This window comes from Amblyomma maculatum, chromosome 9, assembly GCF_055883805.1.
Source record: "Amblyomma maculatum isolate TAMU_Amacu chromosome 9, ASM5588380v1, whole genome shotgun sequence".
Classification (NCBI taxonomy): domain Eukaryota; kingdom Metazoa; phylum Arthropoda; class Arachnida; order Ixodida; family Ixodidae; genus Amblyomma; species Amblyomma maculatum.
Genome location: NC_139352.1, coordinates 74,994,907 through 75,021,628, shown reverse-complemented (window position 1 = coordinate 75,021,628; position 26,722 = coordinate 74,994,907). Strand labels below are relative to the sequence as shown.

The 26,722-nt window shown below is 44.2% G+C and overlaps 2 protein-coding genes across 2 annotated transcripts; one reads left to right on the top strand and one right to left on the bottom strand.

Annotated features, from left to right (window-relative positions):
* Positions 1-75: 75 nt before the first annotated feature.
* LOC146179447 (sodium- and chloride-dependent glycine transporter 2-like) lies at positions 76-22,063 on the bottom strand. Its single transcript, XM_084580196.1, has 6 exons — positions 22,028-22,063; positions 16,223-16,376; positions 7,957-8,088; positions 4,137-4,303; positions 897-1,036; positions 76-253 (listed from the first exon to the last, which is right to left on the bottom strand). The coding sequence occupies exons 1-6, from the start codon at positions 22,061-22,063 to the stop codon at positions 76-78; spliced, it is 807 nt and encodes a 268-aa protein (XP_084436322.1).
* Positions 22,064-22,212: 149 nt separating this feature from the next.
* LOC146179446 (uncharacterized) lies at positions 22,213-24,974 on the top strand. Its single transcript, XM_084579884.1, has 2 exons — positions 22,213-22,285; positions 24,252-24,974. The coding sequence occupies exon 2, from the start codon at positions 24,255-24,257 to the stop codon at positions 24,801-24,803; it is 549 nt and encodes a 182-aa protein (XP_084436010.1). The 5' UTR covers positions 22,213-22,285; positions 24,252-24,254; the 3' UTR covers positions 24,804-24,974.
* Positions 24,975-26,722: the final 1,748 nt, after the last annotated feature.

The window sequence follows — 26,722 nt, the reverse complement described above, 5'->3', positions numbered from 1 at the left end:
CACCTGCTAGCGAAAACATTTTCGTCTTGTAACGGTGACAGTCCTGGTCAATAGACTTGCGAACGTGGATGAACGTTAAACTTGTACGCGACCGCTCCTACGCGCTACCTGTTCGCTCACCCTGTGGATGATATGTGGCGCCTGGGTGCAAACCAGGAGCACGATGATCCACACGGCTGTCATAGGGATGAGCAGCTGCAGCCTCACCTCGCCCGGATCGTGGATCCCGCTACTCAACTGCAGCACAAAGTCCCTGCGCGACGCAGGTGAATGTTGGTTTGTTCGTGTCACATCGCCGCGTTGCTTGCGCCAGTAAAACTAAACGCCTGAGCCTGCTGCTTTCTTCTACCCTGTAAATAATTACCCGGCATTCATAAAATGTTTGCATTATTAATTTCGCATTGATCAAGTCCACAAATAAAATGAGAACCTTTCCATACGCTTTTCTTGTACCCGGTGGTCGTTGGCTTTCTTCAAAAGAGAGTGCTTCAAAGTTAAATCGCCCTTTCGATAAGTGACATTGAAAATTACAAGCAAATTACTGCGGTATAATTCTACACACAAGTCCTCCCTGCGAGCAGATATGACTCGTACGTGGATAAGGGACAAAGGAAGCCTGCTGCTTCCTTTTATTTTGACACTATCGCGTCATACCCTTAAAGTCGCAGCTTAACTGTCCCCCAAAATTGTTATTTATTTATTGAACTAAATATGAGGTCAGAAAATTCGAAAACCTTCAATATCTACTCGCCGCACTTGCAGCAGTCAAAACCAATAACAGTGACATTTTCTGTGTGCTTTTGTCGGCTAGAAAGACGTAGTCTGGTTTGTATCTATTGCAATCAACCCCATAAAGTCCCCAATTCTCATCGTCAATTAGGAAAGAGCACGCGTACATAAAGTAGGCCTCAGAGGATGTCCTGGACGCGTTGATGCAGTACATGGAATTCTGCAGAGACACCTCCCGCGCGTAGCTGCTGGTCGTACTGTCGTTGACCGCCCCCTGGCTCGGCACGTTCACATACTTGCAGCGAAGCTGCGTACACAGGAATAAATTACTGTTTATAATAATGCCCTGATGATAATATATTCACAATTGTAAAAAGTGTAGCTCACACGGTTTATTTCGTTCACCTATTGAACATTTTCTTTATTATTAGGGCGAGAGCTTTACTTAGATGTGTTGGCGAAATCGTGTCCGCAAAACATAGAGGCCAAATGTAACGTCTAATATGACGTCACATAAAAATGAGACAGGTAGTCATGAGTGTGTATGTAATTACAAATGGTATATAAATGTCATGCCTAGTCCTGTCATGCGCGTCATGATAGTCAAGAGTCACTCAGATCGGAGATGCAATGTTCATGACTGTGAAGTTCACGACTTCAGTAAGTCAGTCGTTAGCATGACTAGTGTCTAGTCATGACTCTCAAAAGTGAGTGATGACACTACTACTACTAGTACCCTAGTGAAAAACGACGTATCAGTCACAATAACCGCATACAACTTTATCATACTAAACTCATACAAATGTCATGCAATCTGATACGTGAACGAGATTTGTATGATATGAGATGAGATTTGTACGCGTTTAGTATGAGTTTAGTATGAGAATTTGATGAGGTTATTGTTACTCATAGATGTTTTTTCACTAGGGTAGTACTACTACTGTACTAGTAGTAGTTCTAGGAGCTACTAGAGAAAAGCCAACGCACATGCTTTCACATTTCTCCAATGCAGATCTCTGCAGTGCTCTCGGTGTTTACTCCGTTCATACACCTATCACGGAGAGAAACAGACTGCCGTACACCACTCTAAGAGCATTTAAGAGATAAGATCAGAGTCATGCAATGCACACTGACGGAGGGAACCACCTGGTTTATTACTTGATTAGGAAATCTTAATGCTGGCAATACCTGCCTACAGTTTTGCAAGAGGAGCAGATACTTATGATAGCGAGCATAAACTTTGTCACGCAACCTCGAAACTCTCCCACGATGTTATTTGGCACACCATTCTGGCCAGCCCCTCTGACTGTTTTAGTCGCAGAAAGAATTCACCAGCGGTGTTTTCGACTGGTCGCTTCAGTGTTGTGGCCCAGACCGCGCAGATAGCACCGAGCTCTCGTCTCAAGTATGATTATATCTTTAAGTGCCGATTATATCCGCCGCTAATCAGAGCTTTCATGCATGTCACGGTATAAAATATCATAAAAGCGTTATCCTTAGCACCGATCATTTGCAATGTTCGGTGCATTTAATTTAATACGGATCGTACCTTTGGGCTATACCCCATTAGTTATCCTTCCACAGAGCACCCCCTAACCAAGAACTATTTGATTGGGACTGAAATATGATGATTTTGTGCCTTCGCCATCGTCATCACTATCCGAGAGGTTTGCTAGCCTGGGCTGCCACTATAGAAAGTATGCACTTACGTCACAGCTGCCGCCACCTTTTGGTGCACATAGTGCAGTGAAAAGTTTCCGCTTATCTAATGGCCTTATCACCACCAGCTCTGACTTGCACGTAGAAAATATGCTTTGCACCACAAACTGATGTCCACGACGCCACTTGAATACTGCTGATAGACGTCAAATTATGTTTTCGCCATGCTCACGAAGTACAAACAGACAAACATCTTAGCTCCATTTTAATAGGTCCGAGCACGAAACACAAACGTTTATTGTGAAAAATGCAAAATGCAATCACAAAGGCATTAAAGGCCGCCTTTCGTGGTAAGTCTGTTAAATACTTGGAAACGTCCCTGGTGAAGTCGGCGACGTTATTACAGTGATATTTCTTTGCAATGTACAGATATGAAAAGCTGCGATATTCCGGCACGCGCTGTAAACTTGACTGGCGGAAACCTTGTGCAGAACGCTAGTGCAAAAACAAAAAAGCATTGCCACAAAACCACAACGCTGTCCACGACAGGCGACCGCAACATCATACATTGCAGTTATGAGGGCTCGAAATAGTGTTGGCACTGCTTTCTTTGAGGTTGGAGGGCTGGATGTGCTCTGAGTGAGAGATGACCATTCCGAAAAAGCCATTCTGATCTATACTTAAATTCTGTGCCCGATTTTGACCACACACTGACCAGAAACCTGTCAGAGCGCTCGAGTGCCGTAAGCTGCAGGTAATATACGCAAAGCTGTTCAACATTACCTTGCTATATTACTGTTCGTGTATATGATTTGTTTGTGCACTGGGCGACATTCCTTGTCCTCCTGAAAAAATTAAATTGTTCCCAAAGTATTTGAAAATTATTCACCTACAACCGTGCCCACAAATTTCAAATCCAGATCTATTGTCATTCACGTGAATTCAGTTCTCAATATTCCTTAATAAAACTCCCAAGTTCCAACTGGGGTTTTCTGACTGCAAGCATTAGAAACCCTCCTGCGGTGTTTAGCACATATTCCTGTGAAGAGCCCCGTGCGTACATTTCTTTCAACCTTATACGGACAGAACGTAGCCATATTGGCTTGTAATATGGCTTGTAATGAGGATTCCGCTCCTTTCTATTCCATTGGTATTCTTTCATCTTATCACCATTCTATAATTTATTTCCATGTTATTTCTTCCGAACCAGTAAAATGGCCTTTGAGGATGTAAAGAATTCTTATGGTATGGTATGGCATGGTATGGTATGGTATGGTATGGTATGGTATGGTATGGTATGGTATGGTATGGTATGGTATGGTATGGTATGGTAAGGTATGGTATGGTATGGTATGGTATGGTATGGTATGGTATGGTATGGTATGGTATGGTATGGTATGGTATGGTATGGTATGGTATGGTATGGTATGGTATGGTATGGTACGGTATGGTATGGTACGGCATGGCATGGTACGATGGTATGGTATTGTGCAGAATATCACATAGTATTGCATGTGGGTTGCAGGCGAGCTATAATTGCCATAGAGCACTGCTCCTTATCAATTTAAACATCAATATTTATTTTCTGTACACACAGTAAATAGCTTCCCTTTGATATAGAAGGAATAAACATTAGCAAGTAGGGTGCATAGCGTCAGCTCTCTTGCAGACAAGCAAGGGTCAGTTTATGCATCACATTCGCAACCTTGGACACACGACGCTGCTAACAAGAGGGAGGTCACCCTTACGAACTCTGTGGCCGCGGAGTAGCAGTCGGCATTCCAGGCATCCCTGCATTTTGACCAGGGCACTCGCTGGCTGACCCCGTAGACGAGGTAGAAGACCGAATAGGTGACACGCAGGGAGTGGCAGATGGCCAGCAGGAAGCAGTACCACACACTCACGTAACCGATGCCTGCGAGAAACGCGAACGACCCAGCTTGAAAAAAATTACGCTAAGGTAGGTTTTCGCCGTTCTATGAGAAATAATATCTCAAATATGCACATGCGCCAGGGAGAAAAACTGATGATGTATAAACAGTTCGTTTTCCTATCTGCAGTCGTACAGCGCGATCAACCGGACGATAACGAAGGCATATATATAAACCTCTAAACTCTTACAAAGGGCATGATGAGTAGAAAGCTTCGTCAGCGCTGAGGATTCCCTCAAACCGGACAATTATGTGTTCGAATATTGGAGGTCCAACGCGCAGAACAGACTTATTGAGGGGATTTTTTTCATGAAAGTAATTTAATTTACTGTGCTTCAACCCAGGAGCTATTGAACGGGATAATTGGTAATGAACTGTGAACAGCTTGCGTTTGGAGCAGGGACAAGGAGTACAGAAGACGCGACCCATACGTAACGTTGCTCATACCCTCAGTGCACGCTTAGTCTTTGTGCTTTAATTGCACTGCATATATATCCCCTTAAAGCGGCGCTTGTGGGGTGTCCACTGAGAATGAGAAATGCCAATGATACTGATCGATATGGAATCAACTATCATCGCGCAAAATCTTTTGAACTTGCACATGTAGAAAGAGAGATATCTGCAATTAAAAACAGCATCCACATATTTCACCTCACCTCATACATTGATGACACAGCGAGAAAAACGAATTAACCAGAACAACATCACTCCCTGCCCATGAATTCGTTACCAAGTCAATACGGCTGAATTGCGCGCTTGTTCTTTTGCGTCGTCTTCTCTCTTCTTGGCTTGGCACTAGAAAATTGAGAGGATATGAAGCTAGAAGCGCCACCGCCTCCTCTCTTGTTGGCACTTCTGCCCGGCGTGCACCCTGCCTTCTTCACCACGGTCATAGGCGAACCAATGATAGCCCCTCCCAGTGACGTCACGCCTGCTTCAGGAAGTTCAAGGCCCGAATTCTGTAGACCACCGTCGGCGGTTAGCCGTGAGAGGAGAGAATGGAACATCGAAAAATTTTTTGCAAATTATAGGCTCACTCCTAAGAACTTGTACTTCGTACGCGAGCTAAATGGCGTTTTCTCTACACAATGCAGCCATTTGACAGGCGCTTTCTCAAACCACTTTCTCCGTCCTTTTAAAAAATTTCTCGCTCAAATGCACAGATCACTAAATAAAGAATAGCCGGCCTAAATACATCGCCCGTGAAGTGTAGCTGTAAATAATAATATCTTGGCAAAAAAAGAAAAAACGAATAACATTAGGAGCAAAACTAAGCTTGACAAAACAGTTCTGCAATGCCCATTAGCTCCAGAAGATCGTTAAGAATTCAAGGCCTTGAAAGCGCTTCTCTTGGTCTCCGCAGGCTCGTAAAGAAAATTGTTTGCAAACATATCGTGGAACGAGATGCTCACTGTTATTCACTCGAACTCGGTATCACCGAATTACTGCTAAATCGTGCTTCAATACATCAAAAGTATCTGTTGTCTGGCTTGTAGATGCGTCGTTAAAAGAAGGCTTCTCTCAGAAGAAAAAACGCACACCAAATCCACCTAACGGTCTACAGGCGTTCTCTGTGCATTCAGTATAATGGTTTTGCGGCCATTTGCGTGTCCCAATCCTCACCTCTAATTATGTGGTTTCATTATCAAGAAGCCAAATTTAAGAGGCGTATTTAGATGACAAGCATGAGAATCTAGATAGAGTTGAGGTTCTACACGTGCTATAGCACTGTAACAATGACAAGCTCCAGCACGGAATGTATCTATGACGGTAATGCTTCCAAGGTGCCCTAAAGTAGCCGATAAACAATTACTCGGCAACCAACAAAGATGCTATGATTTTCAGCGGTTGGTGAAAGCTCCATGAAGACAAGCGCATGTTGTTTATTAGTACAACCACCATTAAAGATAGCAGCATTTTTGATATGGCTGACTGGCAAGTTTTATTGCGAAAGCAATACTACTCTAGGTTTCGAGCCCTCAGCGTAACGCGGCCGGTAGCCACGTCTTACCCACGTGACGCTCTGACGTCACACCCCACGTGACACTAGAATTAGAGCTGGTTAACAAATCAAGCGGTCGGCAGGAGCTGCCAACTAATGTCTCTCGTTTCACATGAGACGATTATGTCAGAATCAGCCTGCTAGGACCCTGGCATTCACGTTACCCCTATAGGCTACTAAGGCACGTTCATACGGATTGGTTAAAGCGGGACTTTTTATGTAGGCTGAGGAAAAAGAAAAAGAGAAGAAGAAGAACGCTCGGTCACCCGCAGCTAATGCTTTCGCTCAATATTTGGTTCAGCAGCGTTGAACTCTTGTAATTTTATTCCAGGCTCCGTAAATGTATTTGCATCAAGTGACCAATTAACAAAAAGCATATTTGAAGTTAACTATGTTTCACTTATGGTCGGACGTGAAAGCTTGCTAAAAAGGGTGGTTTTCTGAGAATGGCATCGACTTGAATTAGCGAGGTCCATGCAATTGTGGATAAGTTTGAAAGGATCAGATTCCAAACCAAATTATTGATTACGTATTATATCTTAGAGGTGCGCCTGTCCTTCTCGATGTCAATAATGAAATTTCCAAGTAAAAAATTTGACTGTAATCGCTGCTGGACAACAGACCCTTGTATCTCAGCTGTTTGATCATAACATGACTTAGGTGATAACTATATATATAAGGAAAATGTCTATCACACTCAGCAGCGGTGTCTTGTCCGTCACATTCAAGAATGTGTTCTACCCTTCTGGCGCCAATGTTGATAAGATAGTTAAATGGAAATTTGGCAGTATAGAATTTTCCACTAATGCGTCATTAATAAACTGTTATCTTCAATGGACCGATAACAAATGGCAGCTGATCATAGCTGAAAAGCTGTTATCAAAGGGTGCTCGACACCTGTTGTAGGCGGAAAGCAGAAATCTGCAGTAAAGAAGCGGGCAACTCTACAGCGGTTATCTGCTGATAGTAAACCTATTCTTTTTGCAAGTACCGGCTGATATCAATGGCGTAACCGTCATCCTTCCCTGCTTAGTGGCTTTTAGTGATTGCTCAAACGTCGTTGCCAAGCGGGGTTTATCAGGTAACGTATTTCTGATAAGGCGAACGGCGGAAGCGATGAAACCCGCCAATCTTGTAGATACATTAAGCACCGCGAAAGGACTTTCAGACAAGCCGTAGCTGTGAAAGATACTCGTTAAGGAATGATTTATGATTTACTCTTGGCGTATGTGTAGTTTCATGCGAAGTTTCCACAAAACTGTCTTGTCAGTTAACTGTTATAATGCTTAAAAGGACTCTTATCGAATTCGCGACAAGAGTGGCAAATAATACCTGGCCCAAGGCAACGAAAGAATTCAATAAAGTAAAGTCTAGTTTGGTAGATATGGCGGAAGAACGAGGGAGGAGGTGGGAACTCGTTTTTCTCGCGTAACCACTAAATAATGCACTGACATCGCGAATGCTGACCGAAAAGCGTGGTTCTACGCTTGACGCCCGGACGTTGATGGCACAAACAGCTCAAAAACGAAGGTAAGAGTTATCAGAAGCCAACGCTTCGAAGTATAAATGCGCACTGTTTCACGTTAGCCTATTTGTAAGCATAGGCACAAAACCCTTTTGGAGAGGTTTACTTGCCGGTGAGCAAGGGGAAGCACTTGTTGGCCTTCGTGACTCCGGAGCTGATGAACTGCCCAATGAACAGTTCCAGGTAGAAGACGGGCTGGGCCATCAGGAGGTAGATCACCAAGCAGGCCAGGATAAAAGATGCTGCAGTTGCGAGCGCACCACTTTGACGTGTGCTGGTTATGCGGTTTTCACAGGCACTAAGATCGCAACTTCCAGATGCAAAGAAAAAGTCGTTTTATGACTAACTATAGTTCTATCATCCTCGTGCTTCTATAATTAGATATTCTGCGCCATTTCTGCGCTCTCAAGAATTTCTATCCCATGCAGCCGTAGTCGACACTCGCCCATTCTGGACTGCAGTCTCATTATGTTTTTGTCCTGAGTAACCGCCACTTTACGAAGTAAATTGCAAAGACAGTAAATACGCCTCAAATTTAGATTGCAGGCACTGCCACCTCTCTCTGCAATCTCCCTTGAGACGAAGAGATGGATCCCGTGTTAGACGCGTTGCCACCAGGTCTTGGTTAAAGGGGGCCTTTATACCTACGTTTCTCCTGGCAATTGGGCAGCACACAACACGGTCCTCGTCACGAGCGTACCTTTGGCAGGTGACATGGCCGAACACTGATTGGGCAGCGCTTGCTGGGACGTCACCTGTCTCGAACTTATTTGTCTTTGTGTTTGCTTACATGTAAGTGATGTCTGCTGTGACGTATGATTCCCGTGCTTTCAGCGCACAAATGTGATGAGTCTGCTCAATACAGGCTTCCTTGAAAGGAGTATAGCAAGCATGGTTTTTCATGACAGTTGTCGGAGGCTAAGATAGGCTGCGCCAAGCGGTGCAAAGAAGAGCGGGAGAGAAGACAGCGACAACGTGTGCCATCTACAAGGAAGAACTACGCTAAACGGGCGCTTTCGCACGTTATACTAGCTTTAGCTACGTTAAGTCTCTGCATATTTTTTGTAATGTCCGAACGATCGCATATGCTCCCCTGTATGATCATGTACGCTTCGTTATGGCTCGCCTATAAATTTGTTTTCACATGTTAGTCGAATTTTGGATACAACCTTTACACTGAATCGAACCTTCAGCTTTTCATGCTCTCTTTTGGAAGCCTACCTTGCAAAGAATACGCACAGCTGTGTCTGTAACACCTCTGTTGTATTGTACCGGAGTGAATTGGGTTCTGAAATCCATTATATAATAGCTGCGGTTAAGGTTACTCTTTTTTCAGGCATGTCGCGTGAGCACTTTTAAAGCATGCACTGCATTGTTTTGTATTTAGTTGTAACTGCTTCTAAAATAAATCAGGTAGCCTCAAAGATCACTCTGTCTGCCTGTTTTGTGTGTGTGTGTGTGTGTGTGGGGGGGGGGGGGGGGGTATACGTGAAGAAAATGTTTGGCTTGTTTTATTGGGTTGAACATTCCGAAGCGATTCAGCCTATCAGTTGTCACGTCGTCAATTTCGATTTAAGAATATAGGGTGGCATTTCATCAGCTCTCACAACCTTCCATGTGTCTGATTCCCGTGTTTTGTTCAGCCATGCAATGATGAGAGACAGAGTTAAGTAAAAAGAATGTGGTGGCACTCTATCTCTCTGAAGAAACAGATTTCAAATAGACATTCGAAATTTCACCCTTTTGGTGCCTGACCTCACAGTGGTGCGATTCGTCTCTTGCGCTTGAAAGGAAGTTCCGCTTGTCCTTCTTGTTTATATGTATTTCCGGAAAGCTTTAATTTTTCATGGCAGGTCTTGATATAAAGGCATAAAACGTATGCGCTTCATATCTTTGTTTGCGTCCCAAACGCTAGCGTTTGACCAAACCTAAGATTTAAATATTTTACGCGGTTCCAGATTTCTGCATCAACCAGCGTATTTGGCAGTGGAACCACTGTTTCTTATATATACACACAACGGCTGCTGTACAAATGTTCTCAATGATTCTCAGCGAGACAAAGAAAGATTGCCAATTATGAAACAAATAATGGGATATGTCAAAATCACCTTTCTCTCATAAAATCTCCCGCGTGGGTGGCATACGTCAATAAAACGATTGAAATGTTATGTTTATTTGTGATGACAGTCGCATGATTTCGAGACTTGAAATAGAACAACTCCTAACTCAGAATTCGAGACAGCGTTGAAGGAGACTAGATTCGCCACCGAGTGAAGCAAGAACAAAAACCTAAAGACTGTATTTGTTCTTGAAAAAATTAAATAGCACTGCAGAATCTGTATTGGAGTAATGCGAAAGCACAGATGCTGCTGTTGGTTGCTTCTAGTTGCTCAATTCACTTCTTGTTTGCCCATTTTAGTCTTTGGTACTTTCAAATTGCCCGCCAATCTCTTCCAATGCCCTTTCTCGGCTCTGCTTGTGGCCGTGCAACGTCACATCCTCTACGTCCCAATAATTCATTTCTTGCTTGCCCATTTTAGTCTCTGGTATTTGAAATTGTGTGCCAAGTCCTTGCTATGCCCTTTTTCGGCTCTACTTCCAGTTGCGTGACGTCACAGCCATGACGTCTCCACTACGGCACCCCTTTCTCTCTTTCCACTTTCACTCCCACCTTCCTTCCTTTCCTTACGGTGCGGTTCAGGTGTCCACAGAACAAGTCTGACAGATACTGCGTCTTTCATTTCCTGTCAACCCGTTATTCTAATTAATTACTTGATTAACTTATTGGCCTAATTGTTTTTTCGGGGACAACATTACGCCACCCTCTATCAATTGACACCACTCATTAACCTCTACCACTTCTCAATTACTCACAACAACTGCGGACACGATTTTGCGGGTGCGGTGTGCGGACAGAAATCTGTAAACATAGCGAAGTAACGCTTTCGCATTAAAAAAAAAAAAAAAAGAACTGCGCACGTTGGAGTATATGCTCGAGCCGAAAAGCTTAAGCTCTATGATGTAGCGTCGAACCACTCCTTAATGGGTCAGCGTAAACGAACAAGTGGACACAGTGGTTTTCAGCTTTAGATCACGAGGTGGCGCAACCCTGTCGCAAAAACACCAGATTAAGACTCATTTGCTGTTTGTTTCTACAAACACCACAACAAAGAGTTGAATGCTCATTTGTTGTTCTATTTAAAGCCGATATGATAACGTGATTTCATGAGTACATTCTTTTGAAATCATGATTTTGTCAGCTGGAAAGCGTGAAATATCAACCGAACTAAACTGTAACTGGTTCATTGTGCAAACGTCTCCGTAACTTTGCAACAAAAGCTGTGCGCGGCATCGAGACGGCTCTACCTTTGATGTGGCCGGTGTTGTTATCAAGCATGTAAAATCCATAGCAAAACCCTAAGCTATCATCTACACAACCAGGGTCAAATGAAATTCGAACGAAGTAAAATAAACGTGAATGCAAGAACAGAAATTCATTGTGTGCAGGATAATAATTACAGCTTCTGTTAATGCTTCCACGTAGTAGTTCTCGCGTTATAACTTTGAGAATAAATTAATGATCACGGAGTCCCTCTTAACAATTGTTTTCTGTTCCTCTTTCAGGCTCGAGTGTATTGCTCGTGCTCCATTCCACGTTGATGATACAATTACCTATTCTGAAAAAACATGACTTTTCCCACACCAGGGCGTCATAGGCCGCAAGGTTTTCTAGAGAGCTGCTATTCCCTTCCTTCATACTCGTAGTCTCACCTCCATGCTCGGCCATGAGTGCCGGAAAACGCCATAACCCGGAGACGCCCATGCAGAAGCCGAAGCCGACGAGAAACGCGTCGCGCTGGTTGTATTGGAACCTGTTTTCCGAGGTCGTCTTGGGAGACGGTGCCGTCTGACTGCATGTCGCAGTCATGTGCAAGGATCATAAGCGTCGACGTGAACCAGGAGTAACATTCACGCATTATTCTTCGAATATACAACGGGTGCATACTTTCTTTTAACTCGATATTTTCACGCTTGAGAATACAAGTTCGTAATGCTCTATTAGTTAGGCTATACATGCGTGCAGAAAAGGTCTATGGTATTGGACGCGTTCGCGTCCAACAAAAAATATATACTTGATTAGGTTGATTGATGATATGTTATAGATTATAATAAACCTCATGAGCGTTAACGCTGGATTTCCTTGGTGCAAGAACAAATATCAATGGTGACTAAATTTCAAAGAAAAAGAAAGAGTAGTTTCAGTGCTGAACGTACTGCATGTGACTAAGGACACTTAGTCGGAACCAAAATATGTAATCCTCGGCTACTTTGTTAGCTCATTCCAGAGTGTTATTGCGGTAAGGACACCGGCTGGCACAGGTAATTGCTCCTAAAATAAATCCTAAATAAAATCACGTGTCTGCTTCATTTCGAAGGGTTAACTGCACTGAGCGAGATAACCACGCTAAGCAGGCCCAATTTTTTTCTCTTTCGTGGAATGTGACAATAAGATAGGAGAACCCACGCTAGCCCTAGTTGCGGAGCTTGGACCCCGTCTTTTGATCATCTCAGGTTCGCAAGCGTTTAATCCAGGCAAAGCACGTGGGGCTGTAGAAAGAAAGTGCAACCACACCGTTCATTTAGGCACCTTATACTTAGTACCAGTAGCAAAGCAGCATTCATAAGAGAATCTGGAGAAAGTGGACACAGAACCCCCAATCTTCAGCGACAATTTTGTCTCGAAATTCGATATCCGATCACGTGCAAGGAAAACCAAAAGCAGGGCATATAGTCACGCGACACTTTTTGAGCCTGCAGTCATAAAAAAAAAAGATCAAATAAAAAAACGCAAGTAGGCCAGCCCCGCCTGACGTCCTACTGGCTATCTCATAACCTAGCACTGAGGTTCGATAGCGATGTCTCAACTGGGTTAGAGGGAAAGGGGAAAGAGAACTGATTCAATGGGGCTTTGCGTTCCATGCTATCTGCCATCTTCACGCTCGTACATAGTTGCCGGCCGCCAGAACTCGCTTGTTGCCGCATCCTGTACGGTGGCCGATATCCTGGGCACACCCTCTTCGGCCCCCTTTCCAGCGGCGGCCGCCTCGTCGGCCCACACGTGACGCACGTTCATCAGCATGCTCCCCGCCTTTAGGACGGGCTCCCTGTGGTCGTCCAGCTGTTTCGGGTCGTCGCGTTGCTGCCGTGTACGGCGATGGTGTTGTGGCGACCCCGCAGCTGAGATAGGAGTAACACTTCTTGTTATAGGGGAGTAATTACCCGTGAACATCTTGCAGGGCACAGTCTATACGGCTACAAAGAAAAGCTATATCGCTTCCAACGTTAATTCTCCAAGGGATTTATTGGACAAACATCATTCGCTTTTCGATCATATCAATTCTCTCTCGCCCTACCATCTGACTGCTGGCCGGTCTAGTTAGCTCAGTTGGAAAAGCGAACGCCCGCAAGCGGCGGTAGTCAGGGGTTCGAATCAAGGACTAGAAAAAAATTTCTTCAACTTCGACACTTTTGAGAAAGCTTTCCTTTGTCACGGCATGACTGCATGCGAGTGGATGCGCAAGGTTACGGCAGATTTACTCCACTTTGGGGCAGTTCCCTAAAAGCATTGGACGAACACTACCTGCTGATCCTTATCAAGGTTTATGCAGCACAATATCAACTCTAAATCGCTTAATTTGAACTTAACACTGTTATGAACTCGCAATTCGAGCCCGTGTGCTTGGCGTTCCTCTAAATTCGAACGCATACTGTCACGTAGTCGTGAGAATGCCCAAGGCAGCAAATCGTCATCTATCCGTTATCTACGCAGTTCCGATCATGGGGACACACGCCCTGCCACAATATCTGGTTCGGTTCGGTTTAGTTCGTAGGGTTTAACGTCCCAAAGTGACTCGGGCTATGAGAGACGACGTAGTGGAGGGCTCCGGATATATCGACCGCCTGGGGCTCCTTAACTTGCACTGACAGCGCACAGCACACGGGCGCCTTGCTTATCGCCTCCGTCGAAAAGCGGCCCCTGTGGTCCGGAATTCGATCCCGCATCCTTGGGCACAGTAGTCGAGCGCCCGAACCACTGCAGACCACGGCAGGGCGCCGCAATATCCGTCCGCGAAAACCCGACGGGCAGTAGATAACATGCGCATGAAGAAGATGTGACACTTAGACGTAAATTTCTTTGTATTCGTATTAAAGCCGTGCTGCCGATGCAGACCTAAGATAAGAAAGAATACAAGGAAAGAAATACAGCATCACGTGGAAAGCATTGCCTGGAATGCGAATCTGCTGATTTGAGCAGCCCTCTGTGGGGTGGGAACACAATAAAAGAGGCATCAATTAACCAAAGCACGTGGGCTCTTCTGCCCGCCGGCTTTTTTGTTTGTTTGTTTGTTTGTTTGTTTGTTCGTTTGTTTGTTTGTTTGTTTGTTTGTTTGCAAACAAATGTTGTGGCAGGGCGTGTGACCTCGTGATCGGAACAGCGTAGTAGATGACGCTCTACCTTCGTGCACATCTACCTTGCACGTGCGCGAACTCTCGCCATGTTGCACGCTTATCGCCTTTATAAGGCGCGGAGCAGCAGTTGTGGTTAAAGTAACTTTTTATTGCCCTTCCATCTGCAAAAGAACTAAGAAACTCAGCCGCGGAGATAACAGCAAGAGCGTGCTCGTCGGTCGTCGAAGTATGGTACTAAGAATGCCCGTTGCATTCGGCAGTGCTCAATTTAAAGTTTCCAAAGGCGCACCTATAGATAAACACAAAAGGATGACCAAAACAACCTAGAATACTGGGGAAACAGATGAGAGCTGCTCGAATCGTTTGAGATATCTTGCGCGACGAAGAAAATGATAAAGCCGCGTCTTGGCGGCACTGAGCGTGGACAAGATCGTTCCGCGCGTGACAAAGTGATAAGGCCGCGGGTTGGTGGCATGTTGAAAATAACAAGCTTTCATTGGTTCGCGGCATTACAATTAGGAAAACGTTCGCTTCTTTGGAAGCTCAATCTGCCGAAATTTTTTGCTGAAATTTGCTGAAAAAATACGTGGCCGCATTGCAATGATTTATCCTAAAAAGCTGGAAGCAGGACCGTCGGCAAAGCACACTGATTGTGGCGCCGATATATCTTCACCTATTTTATTGTGCACGTATTATATGTGAGTACATCGATTAGTCTTAGAAGCTTGGGTCGCCGATTACAACTGAGATTCCAATGGAAACAACCCCAGGTACGCGCGGACGGTATCTTCCGTCTACCGATAAGGGCACTTCTGCACCGCTGACCTAAGAACTGCTTCCGTTGTAAAGGCCAAGGCTGCAGAGAATCCCGTGTGTCAGCCCTAATAGCTTCTAAGAAACAAAGAAGTGCTGTGGAGAAACAGCACTAATTTAAATTGTCAGACAGTGCAGAATTTGTACTCGAGACGAGCTGTCGAATGACCAAGGCCCATTAGTTTTCATTCGGATGGCATGCTTGTTACCTCATAACTATCTCTAATAGAGTAGTGTTCAGAGTACAAACGGGTTTGTAATAAGGTAACAGTTACTAGCTATCATAAGGCAACCATTTGAAAAGTGTCCAACTTTTACCAGAACTTTCTGGTGTACAAGATCGTTCTGGCCGTTTTTCTTCATCAAAGAAGATTTTTCTAAAGCTGTATAGCTTTCCTTTGTAGCCGTTGGCTGCAATCAGGTAGATGTTAATCAGTATTTACGCCTTTAATACAGATTGCTTCCCCTTGGGCGCTTCCCTCAAACACTGACAAAAACGAGTCGGTGACGAAATACCGCGACTGCACGTTCAACTGCTCACTCCCAGTTTTCACCCTTAGTTCATAGAAACACATTGTCAGACTACAACCCTAGACACTGTTTCTGAACTTCACAGAGAACTGATCATTTGCAAACGATTACTCTGACTACATCTTCAAAGCTTTTTCTTAAAGGTACGAGAGGAAGCCAGACAAGATACCGTGGGTCTTTTTGCCTTGTGCGCTTGAAACACGGCTTGAGTTAAGAGAGCAACTCTGACGATAAAGAGGAAATGTCAGAGACGCACATCAACGATAAGAGGAAGCGCGCATATCTCTCGAGCACGCGAGTGCGCTTACGTATGCACGTCATTTCAAGATTGAGAAAGATATGGATTTCTCGCTTAGTTATATCTTCTCTTTCCTAATATAAGTATGTGCGCAAATACGAAGCTGGCCAGGGCTACCAGCCAGAAATAAGAAGAGAAAATGGGCGTAGTTACGGCATGTATTAGGATGCACCATTTCAGGTAGGCTATTGCTTCGAAGGCGTAGATTTAAGTCTAAGGAAGGGGCAAGGGCTAATACGGATTTCTCGGCTAACCGCCCTCACCGCCTTCCTTGGGTACCGGCGAGCGGTTGCGGTGCTTGCGGTGTCTGCTGCGCTTGCTGGACTCCGGCAGTGGAGAACGCGAGTTCCCTGCTGGCGAAGAGGATGGCGACGCTCTGTCAGCGTCAAACTGCTCAGCAACATTCATGACACTGTCCTGTGTGAACAAGGGAACAAAACAGCAAGGAAGATCGTGTTTTTGTTTTTTGTTTTTGTTTTTTTTTTTTTACAGAGATAGAGCTGTTAACGGTACATTTTTGGGAATTCGGGCGTCATTGGTGTAAAACGAAAGAAAAACGAGGAAGAATTTTCAAAAAAATCCGGCGTCGGCGCGCTCTGCTTGCCAAGTTTGTGGCTAGTGGTGGTTAAAATTGGCAGCTGGCATAGCCGAGAAGTAACCGGTGTTCGGGTTGAGTGAGTCACGACACCACGTGGCATGGACTCCGTTTGTTGTCAAATCCCGAATCCAACATGCTACCCTGGGGTCAGCAGGCATATCCGTAAGACTTGTTTAAGCGAGGATTTATACCTATAATAGATGTCGTTTTACATAACGTGGTTGGCTTATACCTACAGATTTAAAAAATCAGATGTGATTAGTGCGATTTAAGCAGCACGTGCGCGTGATTGTTAGTTTTCTGAGCCATGCTTCATTGTTATGTTATTACCTATGTCAAAAGGTGTCGGAGAGAGTAATACTGGCTGCTGAGTCATTTAGAGAGCTATGTCAATTTTCATTGAGTGAACCTCCGATGCAGCCATGTCACCTACCATCCTGATAAAAGCATGCCCTAAAATCTTAACAGAGTGTACTAGTTCAGCTTGCTGTGAATAAAGCAGAAGTGAGAATATGGGAATCATTCCTCAGGTGAGATGAGTTCGCGATAGATCATGCTCTACAAGTCCTTCAACCAAAATGATTTGCTTTCGATTCTAAACATTATTTTTTATTCATTGCGGATGCAAGCTGTAGATTCGAAGACCGACGCAGCGAACATGGTATGACACGTATACGCTACTTCAAATCGCCCACTCAAATACATAAGCCGTTCACTGTTAACGCGCTTACCTTGGCGACGTAGAGAGTTGACACTATGACCCATTTTTTTTTTATTTGATACAGTGAATCCCATCAGGGATTTTAACAGGAAGGGCTGTGAGCATATTATACTACAGCATAAGAGCATACACAATAATACATGGTGTAGAGTGTTACATGCAGCTTACAACAATCGAATAACACAGATAATATCACTTATATTAATTACATGATTACGGATGATACAGCGAGGGGATCAGTATTAGTTGTAATTGACATTGACAGTCAAGGCACAATCAAGGTTTGAAATACTAAAAAAGAGAAAATCGACTATAATGAATTCACAACTTGACTCAGGCACAACAGGCAAGAAAAAATACCAAGAGAACAAGGAAGCATAAAAATAAGAAATACAATTTTGAAAGCGTACATACTACAGAGTGAGCTTCGGTTAACAATGATATCAAAAAGGCCAGATATATTCCACATTTGTCATTTAAGACCTGACGATGCTCCAACTTGTTAAGCACTGTAAAGCTATAAGCGACACAAAGTGACGAGTACACGAAACGAATGTGTCTGCCATAACCAAATTTGGCCATCATCATTAGTTGCAAACATCGATGCTTTTAACAGCGGACAAGAAAACCAGAAAGAGGTCTTTGGAAACAATACGGGCGGTTTTCAAGGAATTGCTAGCAGCGGCGTGCAGCTAATCGTATCTGGACCCTGTAGGCACAACCTCAAATGGTTTCTCGAGGCGATCACAGTGGTACGCTACACAGCATAATAAAAGAGCTGGCAGAAACAATTTTCAAACGCACTCATTATTCATGAGCTTCCGAACTCTGGCTGAGCCTCACGCCGTCCGTCGTCTGACAAGGCTACGCTGATGGCACCTATACCAGGAGCGCTATTAGGTAAGCTGGCGGCCCTATTCGCTAATAATTGCTTTTGTAGAGGCTCACGCAGCTGACGCAGTCAGATTTCAGGTGCGAAGTAGAACAATTGAAGAGGTTACTTGGATGAATGCGTACTGTACTGGGACGTCTGCCAAGCCATTTGCAAGATGGTCGGCAGTTTAAAGAAGTCTAGCGGGCTATCCCCACCTACTCACCCTGGTGATGGCTGCAAAGGTCCAGTTGTTCGACCCTGACTATGTCACAAACGCAAGATAACGCTGCTAGACGTGGCCCGAAAAGACTCAGAAATTCATGGGTGACTGGCTCTGACCACTTACACTTCTTCTACGCTGTACAACCACGTGCCTTCACGAGCCATGACATCTCGTGGACAGGCAGAAATATATATCCGTCTAAATATGAGCAAATGGTTTGGCGAAACCGATTACCAAAAACATAAATACAAACTGAAACACACCCGCATGCATTTTTATTTGTTTATAAGAAGGGCTGTGGAAATCGCATACCGCGGGTGCACGAATTTTCAGGAATCATCTGTCTCTCTACAGCGCTAAAAGCGAGGCAATAAAAAAGACGCGTTTGGGGTACGAAACTTTCTTAATACTTTTTTTTTTTCATGTAAGTACGCCCACCCACAGCAATGCTGGACTGATTGAATTATAGTTATGTATTATATCCCTTTATGTACGCTTGCTCGAGGCATCTGTACGAGCATGTTCCCCTCCTGGGTGGCGCAGCGCTTACGGCGCTCGACTACTGTTCCCAAGGACGCGAGATCGAATCCCGGCCTCGGCGGCCGCTTTTCGATGGAGGCGAAAAGCAAAGCGCCCGTGTTCTGTGCGATGTCAGTGCACGTTAAAGAACCCCAGGTGGTCGAAATTTCCGGAGTCCTCCACTACGGCGCCTCTCATAGCCTGAGTTGCTTTGGGACGTTAAACCCCACAAACAAACATGTGCGAGCATGTTGCCGCGTCGTTCTCAGGGCGGTCGCGGCGGATGCGAAGTGTATCGACGCCTGATGCCATAAAGTTTGCTTCTCTGGCCTTCTGCTGAGTGACCGCGCTGTGCTGTCACTTATTGCATAAAGCACCCGATCACTGTAGATCGCTGGACGAGTCGCAGCAGGAACTTCTGCGTGACTCATCCTTCGTGGCTCCTTGCAAGATGTGAAGGCCGGGTGACTACGTATCCCCTTTTCGTACGGTGCAGCCATGGCGAAACGTTTGTGAGCATTTATAGACTCTGGCTCATGCCATTGGTCACATGAAGCAAGTGAAGCTGATGCAGTAGAGAAAACAACACCAAAGTGGTGATTGGGCCAAAGGGTACTGACATCTCCGACCTGCACACGGGGTCTGCACTACAAAGCAAAGCCGCAGGACTAGCCAGTGTAAAAGCCGTCAAACCTGTAGTTTGGGTATTCCCTTTGAGCGAGACAAGTCTTAACTGTTGCCGCGCGGAATACACGGACAGAATAATACAGGAGCATGCGACATATGCAGTAGCTCGGTAACATTCCCCAACTTCCGACGGGATTCACCAACTAGTTTCTTGAGTTTCCATTTAACAGGGAGAAACAGCAGTATTGCCGTACAATGGCACTGCGTATTTGGACATGTAGAGAAAACAAAACTGCAGTACAAGGGACATACTAAGCACCCCAGAAAGCCACAGTTTTGCCCATAATGCGATATGCACATCAGAATCATTTTGCCAATTTAAGCGGTGTATTCATATTTTATTGTTTTACATCCAATATGCTTGAAGGGGCCCGTTACAAGTATATAAAAGTGCTGTCACAGCATCTCTCGGGCGATATTAAACAAACATTTGGTCGACCGAGCCTCTGAGAACAAGGGCCAGCGTAAAATGGTCTTCAATGCTGATGTGATGACTTATTCGAGGAGTGGCAATCGAATATGTTAAATTCACTTTCTTTTGAATAAGCCAAGTTTATATGGTTTAGGGCTGCCTTGATCCGCTGCAATTCTTCGGCCTCTTGTTGAGACGTGTGCCGCAGCCTCCTCAACTCAAACCAGGCGCACGGTGATGATACATTCACTTCTTGCACATGCAATCTTGTGTAAATATGCATTCTTTGCGTATTACGCAAAAATAGCGAGACATGTCGAAAGCAAAAGCAAACTGCCAAAGACGCAGTTTTTTTCGGATGCGAAATGCGCAAAAAAAAAACATACATGTGTTTCATCAGTTTAGCGGACCCAATAAAACACGCGCGCACACACACCACGCATACAAAATTATCGCTAAAGAGAGCACATCATTTAAGAGGTAACCGCAGCTCATAAGTAGACTAAAGACAGCACAACACGCACAAAGCACTTCATTAAAGACTTGGAAAAAATGCCACTCACTCTTGATGAATACATCATTAAATACATCAGCAATACTTTCACGCAATTAGATGGAACAACGCGCGCAAAATACACTCGAAATTTTTAAACTTTGTTACAGCAATAAAGGCCTGGAAAAAAAAAATCGGCTTCCAGCGACGTTGTGCATAAAGAAATAAGCTGACTGATAAACTTAGTGCGTGACGTCATTGGATCATTTGGCATGGCCGAACTGGAGGTGTGCTGGCAGGTCGCTGGGACATCAGTCACATCACATGGCCGAGGCAGTGTTGGGCTGGGTGGGAGTTGAAGCTGCGCTTGGCTGTGGGGACAACTGTATAGGAACCTCTGTATATCAGGTTCGTATGAAATAGTAATCAACAGCACGTGTGTATGCCGGAGTGGTAAATCCTCGAAAGTGAAGCGGACGACCATCAATGTACGCTGCTGAAGACGGATTATCGCCGTCTGTACAGGCTAAAGATATGCGGCGAGCCGTAGAGACTAAGGAAGAGAAGCAGGCCGAATGGACTTCAGGCTCTAATGTTATTAAGCCCTCAAAAAGTAATTCAATTGAATACCCTTATTTTAGGCAAACTGGCTGCATTTCAAGTGCTACAGCTGTTTTACGCACTGCGAGCCCTGCTTGAGCCATCTTAAATTCCATCTTTCACACCATATAGAACGATTGTGCACGAGTGTAGGCTGGCCGCACCCCGCCGAGTCCGCGGGGAGGGTTCAATTTTCTCATGCAGTTTCAACGTGTTCTCACAACACTTAGGAAATTGGCACTCCTATTTCACACAGAACACGTAAGCAGTACTTTACTATTTGAAAATCACGTTGCTAGATAAGTGATATTTTTTTGAGGATTGCCTCATGGGGCAATACTCCGAAAGGAAAGCAAGCCGGCCTAAATATTGTTTATGATCAGGTTCGGCTTGTGGATATATGTTTTAGGGATTGATTCCTACAATTGAAGAACCAGCCTATCTATGTATAGATAAACGGGCAACTACTTTAGTATGGTCGAGTCAGACTGACCGAGTTTTTTTTAGCATACCCAAGTAGCTTAAGCGACAAACAAAGTGCACCGTGTTGAGCTGAAGCATTCCTGCATCGTATTTACGACTTTGATCAACCGATATTGAAAAAAGAATTAGTTTCATGAGAAGATGTTTCAGTGGAAATGCACCGTATAAATGGCTGCGGCGACTGTCGCAAGAAGACGACTGTGATCTCATTCCCCTGTTTTGCTTATTGTTATCATTGTAATAGTTTGTGTTTTTCTTATGTTAAGTGAAAAGCGCCCGTAGACCTTAGACACATTGGCAGCAAACCATGAGCAGTGTGTTTGCAACGCGCAATGCGGCCTTTTGAAGCCACTGATAAATTGTGACGCAGTATACCTCTAGCACTAATCTTTGTCGCACCTATTATCCTCCTCTCACAGGAGCACAATTCCTAGTTGAGGAAATCGATTGGCACTTACTTCGAGAGTTCGCAGCTCTCGTGTACTTGGACCCATGCCACGTGACAAGTGCATTTCTCATAGCCGCCTCCCTGGCTTATCTGTTTCGCCATTCAAACATCGTTGCCTGGGGCCTCGCACACAGTTATAGATAAGGCAGCTCTTATCACCTAGACCGTAAACAGGGCCGCAAGCTTTGCAGGATGGCAGAGTGGACCTCCATCTGAAGAGAGGTGCAACTAAGGGACTCTTCTTTTTCGCTGCCACAACCACTCAGGAGTAAGTCCACATTCTACTTATCATTCTAAATATAACAAGTTGTTCGATAACCTCAGCCATACTCTTCTTAGCCGTAAACAACGTACAACTAAGGTATTGTTTATTTGTAAACAGAATATCCAGGGCAAAGCCTTTTGAGCCGCAAAGTATGCATACTACTTCTTACTGTCACCTTGGAAGTAGAAAGTGTGTCGTGTGCTATTTTTTTTCTAAGCAAAAGTTTCCTAAAGCTATGTCTTTCGTCGCAGCGTATGAACTATTTCCTTCATTCCATAATATTCTCAGCATATAGTAATTCATAGTAGTAATAATTCAGTTCCATAATATGCTCACGAGCTCAATAGGTCCCAGATTATCCCCGTGAATTGCATCATACGTATGCGCGGGAGGGTCTCAATTTATATAGACTGTATACTTTTATGCTCAAACTAAAAAAACAGATCAAAATGAAATAAGAGTTCGTTGAACTCATATTTAAAAATAATGTGTCAAGGGAGAGGAGTAACTACATAAATGACAACTGCCGGCTATCTAGTAAGTCTTACATTTAATTAAGCGAGAAAATAACAGAGCGAAGAACTCAGGGGTGTGGTGCGAGAATGTCCGGTTTGGTTAAGCAGCATAGTTTTAGGCATTGCGTAGACTGAGAACTTTGAATCGTCTACATATATTGGCTGACAACGCAGACCTTCGCACTGACATGATCAGCTTAGAAACAGTATTGGTTAAAACGGGTTTGTTCATTACATGTATGCACATTCGAAAGCATGGATCGCTACCGCGAACCGGTCTCATATGTACCGGTTAGTGCGGCGTTTAAGTGGAACTTCCTCCACTGTCTTCCACGTGTATGCTCTACCCTCTTGCACATCTGCTTAGCGATAACATAGCAACCGAAATTCTAGAAATCAAGTTGCGCTTGTGTTTCATAATTTAACTTCGAATATTTTGTTCCTTTGTGGTCACTTTGCTTTGGTCAAATAAGCGTGAGTATAATCATTTTAGCGATAAGTGTTGACAACCATTTCGGCAATAAGTTATGACAACTCGAATGTTCAGGCTGACAATTCCAAGGAAATAGTATCGGCCCCCCGCCCCCCAAAAAATGAAAACTGATTCAATTGCAATTGTTAGCACTTGTAGCAGCATTAATTTGTGTCCACAATTGAAGCCAAAATGTAACAGAATTGGCGCACCCTGTTCGCTTTTGTAAATCTATTCTTTACTCAATTTATTTGGTTTATTCTGCTTAGAATAAAGAGTTCGATCACAAACGAAATTTTGTCTTTACGGTGTCTTCCTATGCTTCTCTACTGAGCTACTCATATGTGCGAACTACGGTCAAATGATTCATATTTGATGTCTGGGCCCGAGGATGGAGGTGCAGCAGAGCTACCAATGTCAAAAAAGGGCAGTTAATTAACGTGTAGCTTGAAAATCCTGACTTTCTTTTTATTTCACCCTGAACCTCCTAGACGAAGTAACTTAGTAGCCCTGTTAAAATGGACCCGAAAGCGGACGGCCTAGTTGGGGAATTGGGTTGAGTGGACTCGAGCTTACCGGATTTACATGAACCCGACCTGACGAACGCAGAACCGGCTCTGGACGAGCGGCAGTTACGGCGACACCTCGCGTCGATGTTAAGAACTAGCAAGCGGCTCTCAATTCCTGTTTTTCTCCCACGCATCTACAGTGTTTTTCGTACTGTTCTCCTCTCCCACTGTGCTTCGACTCAACCCGACAGCGTGTACATGCTTCTTGCATTGAGGTCGAGTCCAGTCAACACACCCCTGCACCGGAGTTAAGTGGACTCGACCCGTCGTCTTCTTGACCCGACCCGACGGGTTTTACATGAACCTGATAATCGGTTTTCGACCCGATAAATCAACTCAACCACCTCCTGTCGTGTCCATGCAAACGCCGCTAGTGGCGTTCCCTTCATGAAGTGACGCGTTTCCGGTTTCAGACGATGCAGCTCACGCCGCGGCGAAGCCTTCTGGTCCTCCTGTCACTTCCGCTCCTCGAGTTCGGCGCTTGCCAGCGCTATCAGCGACTGCGGCTCGTGCCACCGATGAACGCCACCGCGCTCTGCCCTTCCTCGGAAGGTCTTGAGAGGGCGCTGTGGTTCTTTCCGAATGGAAGCCGCGTCGTCACCGCAGGCAGAATCACAGTGGACGAAGACCATGGACTGCTGGACATCATCAACCCCGTCGCCGAAGACCTCGGCGTCTACATCTGCGTGTCGCTGAAGGATCCGACGAATGGAGGAAGTGCGACTCGCGGGGATGCCGTTCTCTCGTTCGTCGAGATATACACGTCTCAGCCGAGGACTATTGAACAGAGACTGTTGCTTGGAGGGCTCGCTTCGCTAAGCGTTCTAGTCGCGGCCCTCTTTATTTACTTGGTGTATAGGTTCAGGTACAGGACGCCACAAGTCGAGAAACGTAGTATGCCTGTCAGTCACCAAGGGGGAGTGGTTAACAAGAGATTCGAAGATGAGATGTCGACAGTATTCTAGTAGCTCTACTAGATGCCTGTTTTGAACCTCAGAGTAACGGACAAGTAAGGGTGAGCCTTGGCGCACTCCTAATTCGCTTTTCCTTGTTACTGCTGCGTTGAACATGACTGTTTTTTTCAAAAGTGAGCTTTCCTGACGGGAACTGTACATAAACTGTGGTACTGGAGCTAACTACCTGGTGTGGTATTTTAAACCGTCTCTGTGCTTCCCCTGCAACAAAATCAGAACCTCTGTGCTTTGAGACAACAGTGGTCGGGTAGCTATTTGTGCCGTATTTTATCTTTTGTTGAAGGTCTCTTTGCTCGTGTTATTTCATGTCGGTGCATCCAAGCTTGTTTATTTCATTCAGAGGTAATAATTTTAATATTGTTAAATACACCCCCCTTCCCCCACAGACACACTCCGAGTAAGTACCCTTCTTTTCATAAGGAGCGACGCCTTTATTTTGAATTCTGCACTAAAACTCAGGCAAGCAAAACTTAATACGGGCTCCAAGCCCAAGAGTACGACTGACGTTTGGGTAACATTTCAGATTTCTGCAGCGCAACTACAAGTACTGAAGCTGTAACAAAAAGACATATGTGGGGGAACAATGTTTCACTGATCTTAGTGGGCAGAAATACTATGTAAACATCACTCAACCTAAATTTTAACAATATACGCCATCCGCTGAATATTCCCGGAAAAGCGGGGATAGTTTCATGCCAGGCACAAAATTTCACTGCGTGCTTTCAAAACTTGGGTTTGTTGAAAGCGCAGTAGGTGGTACAGCTAGCTTTGCAGCAGAGCTTGTTCGAGCAGTCATCGTCCGAGCTGCACGTGGGCAACATTTTCATGAGAACGCACACGTGCTGTACTTGTACCGACGGCGGCAGGCAAAGCTTATCTGTGAAGAATATGGGTAAAGGAAGTATCATCACGATTAGTGTGTATTTAATAAGAGCACTCAAAAGGCAAACCATGTTTTCATCTCTTTAAAAGGGTGCAATTTAGGTGTGTCTGAAATACGTGATCCTAATTGGGCTCAAAGCTCGTTGAGAAGCAGGCAGAAACGATTACGATAACCATAGAGCGATTATTATTATTATTATTATTATTATTATTATTATTATTATTATTATTATTATTATTATTATTATTATTATTATTATTATTATTATTATTATTATTATTATTATTATTATTATTATTATTATTATTATTATTATTATTGTGAAAGCCAGAATTAAAAAATATTTGTGAAATAAATGAAGATGCCTCTGTATCCGTAATTATTATTTGAAAATGAATTTGCTGGAACACAGTATGTTCATGTTCTCAGTTACGAAAAATTTTAAACAAGCTATCTGCCGCATTAACGGCTTTTCCGTATGACGGATGAAACGTTCGATATCAAAACTTGCTTTGGCTGAGAAACACGATTGATTTAAGCAGGTTCCTTAAATTATTCTTTGAACGTACTGCTTACCCCTCGAAATATTTCGCATTATTTAAGAAATATCTGAAATATCGGCAAACTTTTGTTATTTTACGTGAGCAAATTTTAAACGCACCGAAAAATTTTAAGCCAGAAGGCACACCGAGTACCAAATAAGCTTGAAATTTACTCATAACACACAGTGTATAAATAGAAAATTCACCACATTCCCTAAAATGTACTTTCTATTCGCTACAAAAACCGAAAGTACAGGTGTCTCCACCGCTGCTGATTTCGCAAATAAACTTGCTACGCCGGCAAACATTTTTAGCGGACCCTGGAGGCAACTCTAAAATGCCATTTGTCTAAATGCGGGGCTGCTTCGTAATTTTTGGTGTTGGCGTTGCTACTTTAATCGAGTGGTGGGAACGTTTTGAAGTTCATCCTTCTCAGGAAAATTCAGTAAAATTTCTCGGGCTAGTTGGTTTATAGTTCAATGCAA